Source organism: Labrus bergylta, chromosome 2 (genome assembly GCF_963930695.1).
Source record: "Labrus bergylta chromosome 2, fLabBer1.1, whole genome shotgun sequence".
Classification (NCBI taxonomy): domain Eukaryota; kingdom Metazoa; phylum Chordata; class Actinopteri; order Labriformes; family Labridae; genus Labrus; species Labrus bergylta.
The window spans coordinates 14693670-14715633 of record NC_089196.1 but is presented as its reverse complement, the minus strand read 5'-3'; the positions used below and the strand labels follow the sequence as shown (position 1 = coordinate 14715633).

At 40.6% G+C, this 21964-nt stretch overlaps 1 protein-coding gene across 1 annotated transcript in view; it reads left to right on the top strand.

The window, feature by feature from the left end:
• adgrv1 (adhesion G protein-coupled receptor V1) overlaps positions 1–21964 on the top strand; it is a 96197-nt gene that overhangs the window by 52728 nt on the left and 21505 nt on the right. Inside the window, exons 88-89 of the mRNA XM_065965461.1 lie at positions 13852–13968; positions 18705–18883. Of these exons, the coding sequence (XP_065821533.1) occupies positions 13852–13968; positions 18705–18883 (296 nt within the window). The remainder of the gene's footprint in view (positions 1–13851; positions 13969–18704; positions 18884–21964) is intronic.

Below are 21964 nucleotides of genomic sequence, written 5' to 3'. Positions count from 1 at the left end.
AGCTTTCATGAGGTCTTGTTGTGTACCTAAGGGTCATATCCTCTCCATGAGAACTCTGCATTAATTTAATCCAAACATAAATCAGTGAAGCAAGTCACAGCAAGCTCACAAAACCACTGACTTTTGTCTTTGGGTAGAGGCTTCTGTTAAAAACACATGATTTAATTTCTCTTTTATTTGCCTCTCTTTGTCTCCTTTTCACATTTGTCAACTCCTAAGGCGCTTCATCATTCTGTTTACAGTCACCCCTGTCCCACTCGTTACGGAATAAAGTAGAGGGTGTTTGTTTTTAAGCAGAGGCCAAGTCAATTCCCAGCAGAGGATGAAATTATTTCTCAACAGGATGTGGCATGGCTTACTGACGTCTTTCCAGAGAAAGGTGAAGAAATGGCAGAGATGAAGTGTAGACTGGCTGGCCAGTGCCCATAGAGTCGCAAAAAAAGTCAAATGAACCACTCTTACTGACTAATTCCAGGCTGCCCTTTAACTTATTTTATCTGTGCATGATTCCTTTGAAAGTCATTGCTCTTGGATCTTGTTCATTAATAACATTTAATTAGAGGGATAGTTATCAGAATAGGTTCTGGTACCTATGCAGGAAAAAAACATCTAATCTCCATCTCCATGGCAAACCAAACACAATGTGAATTGTTATCCATTGTAATTAAACAGCCCTCCACATCCCAGACAGCGTTTCCCACGGGCTCAGTATAATGTTTATCCCAGTGGTCCTAGTGCTGTATTCCAGTATATGGGACGTGTTTAGGTGACTCTTAGTTTGGTTATAAAGGATTTCCTGTTAGCTCTGGGAATGGATCCAGTTTTAAGAAGTCTGCGCCTCAATCCATACACACACACATGCACACACACATATCCACTCACTTCTAGCCCCGGATACACCGCCCACCACCCTCACATCCCGACTCTGAGCAGAATAAAGAAGCTGTGATTGCTGCGGTTGTGTTTCATAAATGTTCCTGTTTGTCGTCACTGGGTTTGTCTATGTGATGGGGGGATTTAGGTTTTGGACGAGCATGCGCGCAGTCTCAGCCTTCCAGGAAAGGGGACATACAAATCATGTTATCAGAGTCCTTACTGTGTCCTTTTCTCAACACAAGTCTTTGTCCTTTAAGTGTTCGTGCTTTTCTAGAGGAAGTTTATCTGCTCCCATTAGGACCAATCAATCATTTAATCAATAAACTTATTCTCTGGTTGACGTCAAAGAACATGCCCTTTCAATTGTGCTCTATTACCCTTCCTTAAAGTCTCTGAAAACAAAAATTTCAAAAAAAGAAACAAATTAGTAGAAAAAACAGTACAATCCAAGCTGTTGATATTCATCAAAGATATAGACCAGACACAAAAGATTCAGATGTTGGAATTAGACAGATCATATTTTTTCATATCCATGTAAATTCACAGGATTAGACCAGACTTTTTACACATCTTTTTCATTTTTTTTGATCAATCTTGACTGTACAAGGATCAAAAAATAGATATCCAGCAGAGTAGTTTGCAAAATCCTTTATCATGTCCTGAGAAACACAGGATAGCTTTCTGCTTTAAATGTTTATTTAAAGGGTATTTTAGTGTATTTTATTTTATTCTTGTTACTTCTCCTGTCCATGTTTTCTCTACTCTCTAGCGTTAGAATGTCCTAAACAACATGCCCTTCAAAACATTGTAATGCATTTCGAGGCTCATTACTGTCTTTCCGCTGAAGCTAATGGAATGCAAGCTGTGAAAGGGTATAATGTATCAGCAGACAGGGCCCGTGTTGCTGTGAGAGTGCATAGAGAGGACAGTGGAGAGGTGAAGACGCCCTCCTGGGAGACTCACATTGCGCTCAGCCGGCTGGTTCAACACTTTTTGCCTAGTGTTGCACTGACTCCTCTCCTCTTCATGTGGTCTTCATCTCTGTTGAAGTCAGCAGCATCTTTCCTATCACTGCTCATTGTGACCTTAGACTTTCTTTATCTCTTTTGCCAAACTCTTGAACATGAGGCTTAACTATACCAGATACAGAACAATATTAACAGTTCCTTCACGTCTTCATTTTCGGCTTTTACTTTCATCTGTCTCTCTGCCCCTCTTTTTCCTTCACTGCCCACTTAACCTTCGTTTCATAAAATGATGAGTAATGTCCCTGTTTCTGTTATCTGCCCCCTTCATCATCATTGCTGCTGCTGGGCTCAGCATGGAGCTGTGACATTACAAGCTTACAAAAAGACTGTCTCACTCTCCCTCTCCCATTCTAAAAGTGACTGATCAGATCCTGGATGACTCATCAGTTCTAACAATGAGAACATTTTCACATGTCCCCCCAGTTTGTGACTGGCTCTGTTTATACCTTGCATTAATATCCAGCCATATAACAAGTGTTAAGCCTTATTGCTGGGTGTGAACGCAATCCAATGTGTCCTGAGGACAGATTGCCATTCCATAGCTCAGACCACATAAAAAGGTAGTTTGGGACGCCTTCGTCCACATTGCTTTAATAGTGTTAACAATCATGTGTCATGGGCCACTCTAATGACTACCCACTCGCCCCTGATCCACACGATCACATAGAGTAGCATGACAGACCATTATCTTCACACACAGGACTGCTTTTTTTATTCTCCACTGCGCCTTGTGGAAATCTTTCCTTTTACATTTCTCATGTTATTCAAACATGAATGTAGATGTAGTTTATGCATAAGAGCCAAGTGTGCACAAAATCACAGTTAGACAGTGTCTGTATTTATTCAGTAAGGAAGATGCATTTAATATTTTTAATACAGGAGGATGAAATACTGTCGAGATAAGTGTGGATCATACTGTCATCCGTGAGTGACACGGGTTATAACAGCGCAGTAAAAATACAGATGACTCGTATAGGAGAGGAGGAGATATAATTTTTATCTACAGCACTGTTTGTCCTGACACCCCGTCCCTGCATGATCTGTCCTGTATTTCCATGTATGATCAGTGCCAGAACTTGGATGTAAATGACACCAGGAAAACTGATCAACCAACGTATATTTTTTCATTAATGCACCGCAGTCATGAGACGTAATGCAGATCTGTATGTTGCTGACGACGACCTTTATGACTGTTTTTTTTTTTCATCACAAACAGACTCCAGTCTGGTGTGCAGTCATTTTAATTCAAAGATAAACTTCACTTCATATAATCAAAGTTTATATCACGTCGTAACTTCAGTCAGTTATCATGCTGCTTGTGTGTGTGTGACAGAGAGAAAGCTCAACACTGCACCTGTCTTGGCTACGAGTCTCAGTGTTTGTCTTTTTTTTTTCTTTTTTTTTTAAAGTCTAATAAAGTTGAATGGGGCACCGTGTTGATTTGCATTCAAAGCGGGAAAGTCACATCCAATTGGTCGCTGGAGACACACTCATGCAAAGTGTGAACGCCCGTGCTTAAGTGGCGTCCTCTGGTCGTCTGATCACTCAGCACGGATGTTAATGCAAGGTATAAACAGTTTCTAGATTACTCTCAGAGACTCAGCACACAGAGATGTCTGCAGGGAATAGTATACAATAGTACAGTAACTAAAACAATGTAATATCATCATTATAGTCAGCGTTCTCACAAGAAAACATGATGCCCATCCTGTAGGGCTATCAAATGTGTTGGAATGAAATATATTTATATAAAAATCTTTTGCAAACAAGGTTTAGTCAATATTTTAACAGACGTCAACAACTGATAAGTGGTCACTTCAGCTAACTGTTTTGGAAGTTAAACTTTCTTACATTATTGTGTAGTATAACATTGAAACTTATGTGAGCAGCATGTTATTCAAAGCTCAGCTATTTTCAAAGTCTTCAATAGCAGCCTTCATTTGTCATGTACAACATGTCCACAGATCATGGGTGCTTCATTTCATCACTTATTTAAAGCAATGTTAAGCAACTTTTTTTGAGTCATCAAGTCTTGCACATTCCACGACACGCAATGCTGTTAAACTTTGTTGTATTTGCAGTATTGGATCTATTCATTTGCTGTGCTTTTATCTGAAAATGCAACCCGATGAATGTTATTGCTCTTGTAACCATCTATGGTCCTTTGGTAGACTCTGCCCTTTCTGTTCTGTGTTGTCCTAAGGGCAGGTGGCCTGAGAAAAAACGTTCATGACCTTTCCTCTATTTCCAGAACAAGTCCAGAAAGCATGAGGCCACAGAAGCCATTTCACTTCATTATTGTTTCTACTATACACTCCTGCTTTTGTCTGAAGACCAAATCTTTTAGGATGTGAATGCCAAAAGCATTCATTTCAAGAGTAATGGGTTTTTTTGGATAATGAGTTGAAATCATGAATGAAGTTCCTTTCAATCTCAAAGTTTAAAAGACTACTTTTTCACTGTTAACTTTCAGAATCATTAAGGTTTCATTCATTCATTCAAGTTAACCAACTTTATCCATAAATCCAACAGATTCCACCCGTTTCCTCTCCCTGGGCTGAAACACATTTGAAACCAAGGCATAAAGTAACTCATGCTATATAAGGTATCATGATATACCCATAATCTGAGAATTAAAGTCCAAATTGTAGCAAAAGTATTTACACAAAGAAATATTTTTGAAATAAAAGTTTGGCTGCTTCATGTTCTACTTCCTGGATTCTCCTTGCAGCTACATGCACCTTTTACCTGATTCTGTGGAGTCATTCAGTTTGTCACCTAGGACTTCACCAAACAGACACTCTGAATGATAAACATGAGGGTTCAATGTCCCCAAGAGCCTGCTCTATTTTTGGAGTTTGACAGCTTGTCTTGGCAGTCCTTTGTGTATAGAGTGCAGTGAACTTTGGAGGTTTGGAGAATAGAAATCTAGGTTCTGGGTTAGGCTGTACAAGATGTTTCACATACATTTGCATTAATGCTGTCTGGTTAGAATCCTCAATTATTGCATCCTCAAGTCATTGTGAAGGTTCGGTTCAAAGTCTTAGAAGTCATTTGAGGTTTAATCAAGCTGGGAATACTGCAACATTAGAGAAGGAAAGAGATTGTGTAAGCTGTGACCTGAAATAGAAAAGGAGAGTCACCCAGCTTCCTAAAAAATAATCAGGAAATGCTGAATGAAGGAAGGAAACTGTGTATTTGATGTATCTCCTGCTGTATCTATAATAAGGTCTTTTGTTCTTGGCTTATCAGAAAACTGTCATCAGCTGTCTTCGCCTGTTTTTTTTTTGTTTTTCTTTTAGCTTCCCTCAAATCTTGAATCTCAGTCTTATCATAATGTGTATGTTTTAGTTAGAGATGAGGACAGCAGCAGTTGCTGCTAATTGCAAGTGCATTATCCCGAAAACAATATTGATGTTAACAACAAAAGAATTCTGAGATAAACACTTCCAGACACATAAATACACATGTATACAAATGTCAGACATGATATTTTGAAGAAACAGGGCCCCTTCAATGACGGCATAGCACAGTCATGAAACACATGCTCAAATTAATGAATGCACAAATATACATAAACATACACAGATGGCTACGTGTGTATGCCCACTCATATTCGACTCTCCAACAAAAAACACACAAACACACACACACACACACACACACACACACACACACACACAAAGCATCACAAACTGAGCCTCAGCCTGCAGCTCTCTGTTACTTTGGCCTGTGGGGGTCACTGAAGCTCCACAGCAAGAGCCAAGTTCAACATCCGAGATGAATGAAGCGCCTGATCAAGAACTCCCCTGAGTTCTTCTTTTTATGACAAGAACTTTTGGGAGCGCACTAAATGCTCCTGTTCTGATATTGAGATGGAAAAAGTTTGAGTAAACTCTGCTTTCTTTTACTCTTGGATACATTTTGGGAAGTAAATATTTGAACAGTAAACATCCCCCTAATCAAGGATGTTGTCTGCTTCACATTAAATCAAATCAATGTACAATGACATTTCACCTGTGGGAGTCATTGAAGTCCAAGCATTGTGCTTATGTGGTCTAATTTTTGTTCTGTCGCCAAAAAGGACCAACTTATTGGCTCTGGTTTAGTCTAAATCACACAGTGTTGAACCAAAGCACTTTGTAAAGCAGGTGTGTGCAGAAGCAGCTTGAATGGAGCATACCGTATTTAACTGTATGAGCCTATTCACAAGCGATGCATTGATTGACAATGAGAGCTGCTGTAGAGCAGCTAGTTTGCACAGAAGGGATCTCTCCTGGATCGATGGCCCGGCTGGACAGCAGTGGATGATAAGACTTCTTTAGTGAATCTGTGTAGGCGTCTATATGCTTTCCGATCAATATCATTTGACTTGCTATGATCCTTCGAATGAGGAGGTTATGTCATAGCTCTGATGTATGTAACATAGCACGGTGAATATCATATCAGCATACTTGTGCATACAACATTAGAAATAAATGTAACAAATTGTTACATTGTTGCTGACACCTTTTTTCCCCTCTGTCTGATTCATAATCAATTTGATTAAGGTAGGTGAAAGCCTTAATACAAATTAATAAACTTCATAGCCTTTAAAAAACATGTTTAATGATAAAATTCTGCAGTATACACTGGAGTCTATTTTGGATGCATACTCACACCCTTGTCATGTATGCACTGAAACACACACTGGTCTGTGGGAGAGCAAAGTAGACCTGTTGAGAGTGTGAGTGTTTAGGAAGCTGACCTTGAGCAGCTGTGTTTTTATAGGTGTGTGTGTGTGTGTGCATTTGAACCCATGTGTGTGTGTGTGTGTGTGTGTGTCTCGCTCGGGCCTCGCCAGCCGAAAGAGTTCTCTGTCTGCTCCCCAGACTGGTTCACGCCAGATGTTGAGGAAGGAAATTCAAGAGGTTTCTTGAAAGTAGCCCTGTTGTAATTGAAAGCAGCTGCAGGTTTCCAGCAGCAGACGTCTTGCTGAGTGAAGTGTGAATGGAAGGAGAGGAGGCCTGCTGGAGTGCTGCTTCAGGGAATACATGGCAATGTTACTGCTGAGAACTTTTAGAAGAGTTAGCTTGAGCATAAGTTTGTCTGAATTGGGGCGCTGGTGGCACATTGGTTAGTAAGCACGCCCCATGTATGGAGGCTATAGTCCCAAGCGGGCGGCCCAGGCCCAGGTTCGAATCCAGCCTGTGGCTCCTTTCTCGCATGTCATTCACTACTCTCTCTCTCACTGACTTCCAACTCTATCCACTGTCCTATCTCTCCATTAAAAGCCCAAAAATAAACCTTTAAAAATAAAAAAAAAGGTTGTATGAGTTTAGATTGTGATTTTTATTTAATTTTTTGAACACCAGGCGGAAAACATCTGATTTTAAGAATAAATGGGTTGTACAAAATATTATATTACTTATTGGTTGCCACTTTATTACTTTATTTCTTTTTTTTAAGTATTGGCTATACCAAACCAGTTTTGGATGTTTCTTGGTTTCTGCATTGCCTCTACTTGAAACAATGACACCAGGGTCAGTGTAAACTAGTTAGCAAGGTTTTTAGCTTGATTCAGTTGCGTCATACTCGTGCTGACTGAACTCTATTACACCTTGTTACGTGAAACTTCCAAACCTGCAGGCTCTCATTTTATTATTTATTCTGGGAACATATCAGTCATTCCCCAAATGCACGGCGATGGCTCTTGATATCATCTCTTCCTGTTTCACAGAAACACAGAGACTGTATTACTGTTTGGCAGCGTTTGCTCACGTAAGCAAATGTAGATGGCATTGTTGTGGTTGTTTGAATGTGAAACAGACTAAAGAGGAGTGGGTGTTTATTTGCCAACAGCTGGCTCAGCAGGAAAGCCTCTGCGAGAGGTTCAACCCAAAACACCTGTGAACTTTACTTTTAAACCCTGACCTTAAGCAACCGGACTTGCTGCTCAAAAAGAAATTAAGATAGCTGCACATTAGCACGCCATGAGGAGTGTGCTAGTGAAATGTTGAGTTCCACTCAAAAGGTTGAAAAAAAATAGAAACAATTGCTCTGTTAAAGTGAAATTGTTCTTCAAAATGACATTTGACTCCATAAAGAATGAATAGTTTTCCACCTCTGGCGTTCACACTGGGTTTTTCTGTTTTATGTCTTCACATATTATTATTTTAGCAACCTCTCATGTCAAGTCAGTGAATGTGAAATCACTCTTTCTCCACATGCAGTGGCCCACTAACCCAGCTATTAGCCATCTCCATGTGACCTGCTTCTTGCAGTGCCTGTCCCGTGTGCTTCTGCACATAAACAACACACTCGCATGAACTGACAGGCAAGTGCGGCACGTGAGGTGACTTACAGTGCTTGGTCATAGTGTAAGGCTAGAAAACTGACATTGGATTAGACAGAAATAAACACACCATTCATCATGTACCTCAGTTTCAAGTAATTGTTGTTCTTTATTCATAAAATCATAATCGTCATGTTTAAGCTGCCTTCCAGAAGAATGTGAATTGTTCAGCAGCAAGTGAGGAGAAATGTTACAATGAAGAGTTATTCAAACAGAAGTCACCTGATAGGCGTTTTAGTAAGAAAATGAGGAAGGGGAGGGAGGATGGAATAATAAATCTCATATTTCTCTCTCTTTTAATCGTTTGCTTAATCTCTTTCTAAACAAAGGCAGAAGAGGAAACACCCAGGGTGCAGGCTGAGGCTGGAACCAGCTAGATCAGACCGGTAGCAGTTAGAGAGAAGGGGGAGGTGAAGGAGAGGGGGGAGGAGGAGGAGGAGGAAGAGGAAGAGGAGGAGGGGAGATGTGATGAAGGGTGGAGCAGAGGACAGAGTTTGGGGGTAGAAGAAAAAGAGGGGATAAAGGAAGCTGCAGAAGGGGAGAGGTGGAGGTTAAATGTTTTGGACACGGGGCTAGATGGATAGTCTGGCAGGCAGACAACTAAGGCCCCATTCCCTCAGTGATGTAATGCATCAGGCTGAAGCTATTTTTAGCCACGCTGGTTCACTCAGCTTCCTCAGCGTCAGCACACAGAGCTATCGATCAGCAGCACAACTCATTGGAAGATGAGAGCTGCAGCAAGTAGCAGCATAAAAGTAGTTGCACCAAAATGTAATATTTCCTGTGTGCTTTGTGTGCTTTTCTTTTACATTTTCCTAATATTTCAACCGTGAAGTGGCAATTTCTTTTTTATTTCATGTTAATCACTATTACTTTTTCCAGTTTTGTTGATGTTTGATCGTGGAAGACCCATTTGGTAATATGCCAGCGTGCTGTCTGCATTTTGTGATTTACGACTGCTGATGTTAGAAAACCTAACCTGCCTTTCATATCAAAGTGAGGATAAACCTATTTTTAAAGATAAGTGAAATCACTCCAGGCCGCTGTAGATCTGTTCCAAAACAACAACAACAACAACAACAACAACAACAACAGTGATCTGACTGTCCCCTGTGTGCTTCAGGGCCACAAAACCAAGAGGAGTTCCCTGATTAGGCGTTCATGATGATGAAAAGGCCACAAAACATTCCGTAGAAGAAGAGCTGCTTTGTTTTCTTCTTTTCTGTTTTCTCTCAAAGGCCTGTACATGGCCTAGTTGTTTAATCACCCTGTGTTACTCACTCTCTGACAATGTCCTGGGTGTTTTTAGACAAAATGATGCCAGTAAGACAGCTTCTTGATATGCAATCTTTGCTCAATGGGGTAATAAATCAGTAGCATTCAGGCATGATGTGTGGGAGCTTTGGTGGTTCCTGTTTTACCAGAGGACACAACCAAGCACATACACACACACTGGCATGACTTGCACCTATAGTCCTGCAGCACCGTCCCAGTTTCTTCCTTTGATAAGTCTGTAGCCTGAGGGTCTAGACCAGCCGACTCCTGGTTTCTCACACAAAATAAGGGAGGCCCTCGGACAAAGGACCAACCAACAGATAGGGCTCTGATAAACACCTGCCCCACTAAGCCGCCCCCTGTGAGAGGTCATCCTCAGTGCTGCCATATACCTGTGTCATTTTTCACAATGGACTGAACAATGGCCGCGGTTTTAACAGTGGCCTCTATACCTGCTTAGCTAATCTCAGCTAATAGGCCACCACAAAGGCTGTATCCATATCAGTCCAAGCCCTGTAACAGACTTTCCTGCTGACTTGACATGTCTTTAAATACCCCAGAGTATGACCTTAACTCACATTTATCACCAAAGGCTTGACTCAGCTATGTGATGGGTCATCTCTTTATTGAGGATTTACACCACCAAAGAGAGAAAGGATGTCGTTTTTTGTTTTGAGTTGTCCAAAAGTGCCTCTCCATCCCTGCAGGTCACTACACAATCAGTTACCTAATTGTTCCTCCACAGTTAATCTGTTCATGGAGTTAGCATGCCAGAGAGATCAGTCTGCCCTGTCATAAAACCTGATTGAGTCCTCTTCACCCACCTCACCCATCTGTTGTGTGGCGCTGTGTGTTTGGTGACATTTAACAGCCCTGGCCTTAGACATTTAGTTTGTTTGTACTGAGTGTAATTAGCTTTGGGAAGGGAGGATAACTCTCTTATCTCTGTCACACCCTGTTACTCACAATAGTTTCAGAAGAGGGATGGCTTCCAGTTGAGGTTCTGTTATTGCCAGGCTCAGATTACAGGAAGTTTGGATAACTTCTTCCTTTTAAATCTGGTCACAACCTTTTTTTTTTGTATGCTATTTCTACTGAAAGATACTCTGAAACATCTTTCATTCTAACTTTCTTTCTGGCTTTTAGCTAATGAAGCTGTATTGAAATAGACGTAAAGCTTTGCTGACTATGATACACAGCATGTAAACTAATAAACGCTCTAGCGGAAGATTAGTTTCCTGTGTTTATTTGGATGCCTGATACTAGCCTCCTATGTAAACTGTCTCCTATGACCATCAGAGTGTTTCTGGACAGATAGAACTGCGAACCACTACACTACTTAAGCAAATGGCAACAGCAGTCTTGTATGTGTATTTACAGAAAAGCTGGCGGCTCAGTTTGATAACATTGTCTTTCTATGCCTGCGTACTAACCTCTCCTTTGATATCAGGTCAAAGAAATCAACCAAATAGAAACACTGTTGCTGCTAGATGTCTTTCATAACCTTTGAAATCTTTTCAAATAGAGTTACATGCCCTGACCTACATAACCTCTGTGATAAGTGGTGTGATATATTAGCCAGACCCCAGTGAGAAGTGACAGTAGAGTATTATGTAATTGGCACAAAAGCCATTAAAAGTCAAGTGTGCTGTGAGACCCCTTCACTTTGAAAACAGATGGTGATCAGAAAGGTTCACCAATGTTATCTGCTGACTCATCCAGACTGCTTCACTATGCCCGTTCAGCTGGTTTCTTTCCCTGACCTGAGCCAGATAGCTCAAAGCATTGAGGACAAAAACACTCACACACATAATCACATCTGCAGGGGAGCAACCTGTTATAGTTGAGAGTCTTTTCAAACCAGTGAACTTACACACACTCATTTAAGCCCCTTGCCCTCCTTTCCCTTCAAGGACATTTCTCATTGGCAGTTATGTCATCATTTGAACACAGGTCAGTAGTTTCAGTGGTTCAGTAGTTCTCCCTGAGGCTAATGAGGTTTGTCATAAAAAAAATGTCTAGAGTATGTGTGTGGGTGTTGCTTGAAGCTGTTTCATGGAAAGGCTAATACTCAGCATGGTCATTTAGATTAACCCACATGTTATTAACAGGAGAACAGCAAGCCACTGGATTGTTAATATCCACTAACACACCCACCACTTAAACAGTCATAATATATTCCTCTATATTTTTTTTTTGTCAGGATAAAGCCATAGTATGTAAATATAAATTGACAATGCCTGAGTGACCTGAGTCACCCATCTGTTACTGCAGGAAGCCCAACAGCAGTGGTCTCCATGCTGGAAATACTCTCTCACCCTCATTTTCAGTCAACCTAACGACAGGCTAAGAGCTGAGGCGGGTTTTAATATTTTTGACACACTGTTACATCGCACCTGCCTGTCAATCAGGACAGCTATGCGCCTTATTGTGAATGACTTGTATCCTTCATAAAATCAAAATGGATGAGTTATACAAAAAAAAAATTCACCCCTCGTACAGTTTGTGCCAATGGAGACATGAGCTAATCAGACCAATTTTGTTTCTTGAACCAGGCTGTAAACGTGTTCATTTCTGCTGTAAAAAGTGGTGAAATGCAGGATTTTTGCACTCCTGCATTGGCTTCATTTTTCAACACCGGCGGTTGCAGCTTGGACAAAGCCTGTAAAATACCTAAAGTGTGCAGTCAGGCCCTTTGCTCATGCCATGTCTGACTGTGCACTACGCTTGATTTCACAAAATGAAAGCCTTCTCTGTTGAACAAACATGAGTGTATGTACTTCATGTTTTCTTATGTTTATGTGTCTGCCGTCCTGCAGTTTATTTTAGTGATCCCCGCATGGTGGTTTCCCCATTGTTTTGCTTTTGAGAGGATGGACGGTGTGTCATACTGTGCGTCTGGCCAAATGAGGTCAACAGTCAGCAAAAAAACACACAACCCCGCTGAATAATCTTTGTTCCCAAAAACTACCTGCACAGATTTCCCACTCAGGCAGGATTCCAGGCAGTCCCAGTTTACTTCCCGTCCTGTCCTTCCTGCTCGCACCCCACAGGGCTTGGATCATGGATTGGACACTGACTCATGATTTTTCCAGCATTTGTTTTTGTAAATACTGGAAAACCCTGGAATGGTAATGTAGAATTCAGGGTAGAAATGACACATCAAAAGAAAACCTGCAGCGTCATTTAAAGGGGAAACCACTCAATATTGTTCTATATTAGGAGTTACCTCAACACAATACAAGTCAAACAAATGTAAGCCACATGTGTGTTTTAAACAGGTCGTGTCAGAGCTCTGCTTTCCAATTTACCTGGTTGCTATAGAGACCATCTTTCTAAACAAATTAGCTGAAGGGTGGTACCAACAGTATACATTGGCTTGTTGTGGAGACATTAAGAGCTCAGCTAGACTGTCCTCAGAAACTTGTGTTTGGCTTTGTTACGTCAAATGAAATGATTGTTGGGCGTACACGTACAGATATAATTACTGTTAAGAGACTCAGAGCGGTGAAAGCATAATCCTTTTTAACCGAAGCTCTGTCTGTTACTATACTGTAAGTCCCTTACTGCTCGGTGTAATGATTATGTTATAACGAACATTTGACACCAAGTTATCATTCTCCTTATATCTTACAGCTAGAACTCTCTTCCAGTCACCCCTCTTTCTGGTCCAGGTTGACAGCCTGCAGATTATGTAACAATCGGCCGACTGCATTGGCCCGACACTCTGTCAGTGGCAGAGGTTAATGAAGCTCTACCATGGACAGCAGAGCAGCAGTATTTTCTGCTGCCCTCATGGGTTTTCCACACTGTCCTGCCTCCAATGTTACAAATTGAATTTTGGCCCTGATGCTTTTCCATCTTCTATCTCTTTCCCTCGCTCCCTGGCACACTTGCATATAAAACACAGGTGCTGTACTCCTTGCAGTTTTTGAGAGAGACACTGATATTCAGATACCCCCCTCCCCCACCCCCCCCCACCCCCATTCCATGGGCCATCCTATCCTGCAGACCTGTTACATCACCATGCAGCAAGCTATGCAGGCAGGAGCAACAAGTGCAGTAAAAGCATCAATAACATAAACAACACTGACAAATATGCTCCATTTTGTGTCTTCCCACATTGCACAAAGATTTGTACAAATGTGGGGTTGAAACATTTCTCCGATTAACGGAAGAAAGGGCAATGCAGAATCACAAAACAACTTGTGGTAAGTGTGTGTGTGTGTGTGTGTGTGTGTGTGTGTGTGTGTGTGCGTGTGTGTGTGTGTGTCTGTGTGTGTGTGTGTGTGTGTGTGTGGCAACTGATTCAAAGTATTTTTTTGTCTTTCTCCACAGATCTGCTTCCTGGTGTCAGCTTTCCGTGGACGAATGTTTTCAGAGGACAGCTGTGCTGCTTTGGCGCTTTTCTCTCACTATTTCCACCTTAGTCAGTTCTGTTGGATGCTCATACAGGTAAAACATGTTGACAAAAAAAACAGTAGACATGCTTGACTTCAGCTGCAAAAGTTTCTTTAAATATTAAACGATTTCCAAATCTGCAGAGCCACCAGCAGTAAATGTACCCCTTTTTTCTATACGGTCATTGTTCCTCTGCAGCAAGATCATGGATGACACTTTCTTTTCTTGCTTATTTGATCAATTATAACACTTTCTTTTTCCGGATGAAGTTCAAATTTTGGGAATACTTAAAGTAGCAGTGCATATGCTTACATGTAAATAGGTGTCTAGCCTCACAGCCTCTCTTTTAATGTCTATTTACAAGGCCTTTAATCAGACAATGTCCTAGGGGTTTAATAGAGTCATTTGTTTGTCAAAGATACTTAGATAAACAGTAGAGAAAAATACAAATCTTGTATTTCTAATAAGCTTTACTCTTAAATATGATATTCACATCACGTTTTCAGTACACTTGTTTTTGCAGTTAAACTGGACTTCACTTTATAATTATATCAGATATGATCATTTCTTACCCAAAGTCACCTTTCCCTCTCTTGCTCATTTTCCTCAAGTCTTTGCATGAACAGGGGCCCCATTCTTCCTTTTGTTCTTTACTTGAGCCATGTGGGTTTTTTTTACGTAATAACCGGTGAAACTTCATTCCCCTACCACGTGGGCTTAGGCAGGTTTTGATTAGGGGGTGAGATGAAGGTACCATAATGCTGCATGACATGATCTTTGACCCAAGACTGGTACTACTTAGTAACGCCGCACCACAGTAGCTCTTAGCCCCCTCCTGCTCGAACATCTGACCTCTATTTTCTTTTCTTCTTTTTTTTTTTTTTTTTGTGACATAACTGCACAGAACAAAGCCTGGTAGGAAAAGTCCCAAGTTGGAGCTTAGCGTGCACACATGATACATATATAAGAACTTGATTTCTGACATCAAAAATGTGCCCACAGATCCTTTTATCACCCCTTGGACATCAAAACACTGCACTTATCTTAGCTGTTATAATTCACAAACTACAAAAGTAAAACCAATCACTCCCACATACAAAGCCCCCTCAAAAAATCTGATTCAAGCTGCCAGTATAATCCAAATGTAATCCTTCAGAGAGACTAAATGACTTGTGACTCGCAGTTTCAGCACAGGGTCTTAGTCACTTTGTGCAAAAGTATTTTCAGTCCATCATGAGAGGAAAACAACACAACTGAAAGACCCTTTACTTAAGTTGACCCCCCCCTCATAATCCTTGACCCAAATATACACTTTATTGTTGTTGTTCATATTTATATGGCGCAATTCATGTTCACTTAAGACATGATTGCAAACCAATTACTTGTTAAAAGGTGGTGTCTGACAGCTGCAGTGAAAGGTAAGGCCAAAGTCATATTTCACATCTTCAGGTTGGAATACCATTCAATGAGATCATAACTCATTCTCTATTTCAACTGTTCTTATCTGATAACGAGACATGTGTGCACGATTGGAAGCCTGGGTTAAAAAGAGGTCCACCATAAAACATGAGACACAGACCAGTATTCAGAGGAGACCTGTCCTCAAATGACTCTGTCTCCTCTCTCCCCTCTTTCTCCTCTCGTTGTCCCCCTCTCGTGTAACTGGCTGTTGCTTTGTTTCCATCACTCCACAGTCTTTTACAACTTGTGACGTTTGGAATTGAACGTAATCATTGTTTATGTTCTAAATGTAATCTCTGCAGGAACACTGTTATTGATGTAGTATTAGAGGATTAGCCATTTAAATAAGATAATACAGAGTTAGCACAATAGGTTTACACTGGGACCGGGCAGTGCTGAATGTATGCTGTGATTTAGTATCAGATTGTTTACCGGATGACCTCTGAGATATCTTAAGGGATAAAAGGCCAGGTCAGACGCTTTCATGTTGTTTACAAGTGTTAAGAATTTAGATTCAAGAATTGGCAATGATTTTTTTTTTTTAATGTTTAAAGCTGTTCAGACATACATAGGAGTAGTTGGTGCAATAGTCGAGCTGAGATTATCGAGTACAGTAAACACAAACTTAATTCAAATCAGAGGGGATAAAAGCAGGGAAAAGGAAATTACTTTAAAGTATTTTTCTTTTTATTTATTTATATATATATATATTTTTTGGGGCTTTTTGTGACTTTAATGGAGAGATAGGACAGTGGATAGAGTCGGAAATCAGGGAGAGAGAGAGTAGGGAATGACATGCGGGAAAGAAGCCACAGGTGGGATGTGAACCTGGGCAGCCCGGTTGAGACGACAGCCTCCATACAAGGGGCGTGCGCGCTAACCACTGCACCACCAGCGCCCCACTTTAAAGTATTTTGTATTTTTTATCTAATCATTCACTTACTCACAGAGACTTTTCTCAGATTGCCCTTGTTCTTCAACACCCCTGCCAAGAAAAGTATTTTGTCATTTCTTTATTGTCAGCACCCATAGTAGCTGACAATGAATATGAAGCTGCCACTGGCTTGTTGCACCGAAACAATTCTGTTCTCACCGCAGTCTCCTTATCGACTCCAGTAATGTCTCACCGCTCCCTTTCCCCCCTATCAGGTAGCTGCTTTTAGCTAAGTGGCTGATATGAGTAGGCGCCAGAAAGCCATCTCAGGCCATGAAGACAACTTCAAATCAATAACTGGAGTGTGTGTGTGTCTGTTTGTGAGTATGCGCACGTCCACTATTTGGTCAGGGGAATATGCTCTGATATAATGCCAGAAACAGCCAATAATTTAATCACTTTCCAGACTCGTTTTTTTTTTTTTCTTCTCTCACTGCAGTGGCTCTCAGAAGCAACCTCAGCTCAGTGAGGAACAGCATAATGTTACATAACAATACTGTGCAGCTCCTTTAGCAGGGAAAGACCTGTCTAACCCTCGGCCTTGTTCTGCAGTATCTTTCAACCCTGTTTCACTGTGCTTGTTGTTGTCAATACAAACAACCAACCAGGGTGCCAATTTTACAGGTTTAAGGTCAGACACTACCTGTCAGTGTTCGGCCTCCAGACAAATTACTATCCACTAACACTTTTGGTCATAATTAACCATCTAAAGTGCAAGGCACACGTTTCTTTATTAGGACATTTGCAATCCCTTATGCGCTTTATATTTCAGCAGCTCATAATCTGGGTGCAAAGTAAGTCACAAAAGGTTTATTATTTACAGGTGCTGTTTAGATGTAACATGACTCTAAACACAACACATATTTTATCTCATGAAGAGAACGATGTGCCTTAAGGCAACAGCTTTAATATTCAGAAGGCAAATTTCAGCTAATATTCTTCAAGTGCAACGCATGACCAGCATCCTGATCACACTTCATTGTGCAGTAGGGCCAACACACCTATGAGGAAATAGATGTGCACAAGTATATTTGACTATTTGCACATTGTTGGCACTGGGCAGAATGACAACTGTGTTTAGTGGAAACTAGAAAAAACCCTTGCGCTATGTTATATGTTACTTGGCAGCAGGTGAATGATATGGCCCGTAGAGTGTGGTAGTGATATTAGCCTAGACATAAAAGTGTTTTTACCTTACATGGAATCCAACAATGCATATACTTTCACATATATCTGTGAAGATTTCTGCCCCCCACAAATTACTCAAATTGAAAGACAAGGGGATTATCCAGACTTACAAGGATTCTGTTTGTTAAAAGATGCATTGTTGAATTTATGTAATGTTTCAATTTTAAAGCTCAATAATTTGAATAATTGTATAGGGTTGGTTATATGTGTATTTCTCAGGCTGCAGAATCAACAATCAGTGAGTGGTAAAACTTTAACAGAGTCAACAGTGCTGCACAAAGTTACCCATAATCCATTTACTGCACGGCTCCATCAATACCACAGCCAAGATAAGAACAGCTCTCTAATCTAACTGACAACGTGCTTTTGTCTCAGTACATTGTGCCGCCAAGTTGTTACACAACATACAGTATGTGTGTCTGTGTGTTAGTGCTCATTCTGGTGTCGTGTGTTACTGTAGCCATGTTTGTTGCGGCCCTGGTTATACAATGTGGTTATGGGGAGACGGAGGTTATCCGAGGGAGAGGTCAGCATCCCTTCACCTTCTGTCAGTTGCATCACAATGTCCTGTTTATGTGATCACAGACAGGAGGACAGTGACAAACAGAAAAAGGAAATGTGATTACTTTGCTGATGATGCTTAAATCTTTGTTTTATATTTTTAAATAATAATTATGTAAAATTTCCTTCCTTTTTTTTTAAATCAAAAACTGTTTTTAAACCTGGCCGTCAAGCTAGATAGAAAGATTCCAGAGCTACTTTATCTGAGCTTTCAGCGTCACTTCAAACAACTTAAAATTGACCTTTGCCCTCTGCACTACAGCCGGCATGTGGTTTAAAACTGTCGGAAAGACACTTTATTGTCTGCTCAAGTTCTTACAGAGGGATAAGACATTGTGTCTGTGCTTCAACCAACAGGTGTTCAGAAAAGCTGCTTATGCAACAATACAAGGCTCAGTTAATCAGACAGATGACACTCACAAGAGGGCTAGATTACAAAGCAAACATTGTGGATGTGATAAAAGTGGAGCTGTTGAAATGTCCACCTGAGGTTGAAAGATGAAAAAAAAAAATCTGTAAACTCCCAACAGATTAGGGCTGCTCTTGATTTAGGAGAAATATTGATGTGCATGATGGTGTTGCTTGTGTTGGGAAACATCTTGTTTTCTGTTCAAAAGTTGTTGTTTTTTTCAAACTGTGTCCCCAGGCGGTGAACTTCTGGCAAGTGTTGGTGATGAATGACGAGCACACAGAGCGCAGATACCTGCTCTACTTCCTGTTGGGATGGGGACTTCCTGCTCTGGTCATCATCGTCCTGGTCGTCGTCCTGCTTGGCGGCTTTGGATGGACAATACATGCTGTATATGGGCTGGTGCAAGGAGACGTGTGAGTGAACAGAGCAAAACACATGAGCACAAACACAAACAGTCTTTAGAGCTGATGGCAGGAAGGAGGAATAAACACAAACACTGACGGGATCTGTTTTCTTTTGAGGACATAAGTGGGTTTTTAAAACCGGGTCTGAGTCATTCTGGTGACTTCAGGCTCCTTTTTTAAGGCTTAGGTAAATTCCACTTTGGACTGGAGTAGAGAAAAACAGAAATCACCTGAGCCGGTGACATCATGTGAGCAGGCTGCTCGCCCAATCAACTGAATGAATAAATGAATCTCTCCACTTAGACACCTTAGAGGTGGAGGGAGGGAAACACCTTAAATAACCGACATAATGAATGTCTTTGTACGTGTTTGTGTGTGTGTGTGTGTTTGTGTGCTAAAAATAACTGGTAATCATCTATGATTACAGCACCTAAAACTTGAAACCCAACAAATGAGGTCACCTTTTAAAAAGTATACATAACGATCTCTTGTCTGGTGTGTCTATATAAAGCCTATTCATATACTACTGTGTGTGTGTGTGTGTGTGTGTGTGTGTGTGTGTGTGTGTGTGTGTGTGTGTGAGTGTGTGTGTGTGTGTGAGTGTGTGTGTGTGTGTGTGTGTGTGTGTGTGTGTGTGTGTGTGTGTGTGTGTCTGTGTGTGTGTGTGTGTGTGTGAGTGTGTGTGTGTGTGTGTGTGTGTGTGTGTGTGTGTGATGCATTTACCAGTTTTAGTTTTTCACATTGCAGTGTATGTGCTTGAGAGTCTGTCTTGTGTGTGTGTCAGAGAAAGAAAAACACTGATGAAGTTTGAACCCTTGAATCACGTTTGAAATTAGCCAACAGTCTCAGGTGTGGCTGTTATCCTTGGCATTGGTTGTGTGTGGAGTTTTTTTTTCTGTGGGTGTGTGTGAGTGTGTCAGACAGCGAGGCTTTACATGAGAGAGCCGAGGGTACAGAGGAGTATTCAGTTACTTGGGAAGCATACCTTACTTTTTGAGGCAGCCTTTGAATTTTCTCTCCTCTCTCTCTCTCTCTCTCTCTCTCTCTCTCTCTCTCTCTCTCTCTCTCTCTCTCTCTCTCTCTCTCTCTCTCTCCTCATGAGTGTACATAGATCCTCATCTTGTTTTCTCACAACTCTAGCTGTACCAGCTTCACCCTGCCTGCGTACAAACAGCTGTTGAGCTCACACCTTGTGTTAAAGACTCATTTTAGATGTTACATCTAAAAACTGCTGCTGAAGATGTATTGCACCTGATTTTAAAGTAGACTCGATTTTATGAGCTCTTGTCACTGATCTGTGCCGCAAGAAATGTAAATCTTTTCATCAAACGTTGATATCTCCAACATCAAAGAGACCTGTCTTTACATCAAAGTGTATATTAAACAGAAACAATGAAGTTAGCAGCAAGAGACAACAAAATAACACAAGAAAAGATGGTAAGAATATGTTTAAATAATTAAAGTGACAAAGTAAAAGCCTTGGAGTATATCACTGATTGATATGCTTATTATTTTACCCAACTTTAAGGTTAGCTAAAGCATTGTATCTCATAACCATGATTTAAGTTAAAACAGTACATTACTTATTCTAAGTTTAACTTGAAATCCTGAAATCATTTATATTCAGGCTATAAAGTAGCTCATGTAGTTTCCTGAAGACGTGAATCTGACGTCCGTCTGTGCCATGCAAGAAGCTTTATAGTCATACTTATTATAGTTATATTTACTCATTATAGTTCTTCCATGTTTTCCATCACATTGTATAAGTGAAAGGCAGACACAGAGTCATTTTCTCCTGAACAGAGAGAGAATTTATTTAATTCACTTTTACATAAGTTGTCCTTTAAACAAGACTCTGTGGGTAAGTGAGTTGTTACCGTGTAATATAATGCTTGTTAAAGTCCCAGCAGCATTTCCCCCAGAAAAGGCATTGCTATTTTTTTTTTTTTTTTTTATCAAGTTTTTATGGAATGGGCCCAAAGGGAATATCCTCATTCACTGCATTTCACTTTCCAGTGAGACTTTGAGTGCAGTAGGATCTCATCCTCTCACAAGGCCACAGAAGAACAAATATCCATATTCCAGCGTGTTTACAATCTCACAGTCTGTCTGTTTTGCTGGGGCAGGGTGATGCAATGCTTTATTTGGCATACCTCACCTTATATTATGTCTAGCACAGCTCAAATTATTTCTCCAAGATTACTCGACCCTGCAGTGAGGTCTGATCTGGGCTGTGAACTCCCACCATGTTTTGTGGGAAGGACAAAGTCACATGAATGTTTTGATTATTGTTTGGCTGTTACAGTTTATATAAGGATGAAGATTTTTCCCAGAGGAAAATATTTTGCAAATTTTTCTTTAAATAAAATATAAACATGTCTGTTTGGAGAGAAGCTGGGAAAGGACTCCTGAGATTTCCAAGTAAAACAAAAGAGATAAGTCATTGAAAAATAACAGAGTCATACTGTGCCCCAGTATAAGGCACATTCACAAAATAGATGGAAATTAATTTGAAAAAGAACACAAAATAAATATCTATCAAGAAGAATAACAATTCTCCTTTTTATTGTCTGACATTTTCTTATTTGTGTGAAGGCTGAGTTTAGGTTTGTCCACCAAGACATTTAAAAAGCTCTCCTTCAGAGACTTCTATTAGATGAACTTCACTCTGTATGTTTTTCCCATTCAGAGCAGGAGACACATGTGCCATGCTGTTTGTTCTTTGAAATCTTCTTTGCAGCTTAAAATAAAAAAAGCACTATTAAGCGTCTTTAGCCTAAGATGTTATCGCGCTGTAGCTGCACAGTGACCCGGTTGTTCAGAAGGTTTAAGAGCAAACCTTTCTTTGCTACTGAAGGCAAAAGCTGCTGTTGAACAAGAATGCCCTGAGTGTTGGGCTCAGAGGTCTCACCTGCTTGATCCTGTTTATGAAAGTTGAGGAAACAAAGTCTTAGCTTGAGTGAAATTAGATTTTTATAATCATGTAATATGTTGTTAAGAACCTTCCTTTGTGCTTGATGAACCCGTTACTTTAAGTGGTATAAAATCACTTCCCTCTGTCCTCCATGCATATGTTTTGAATGATGTTAT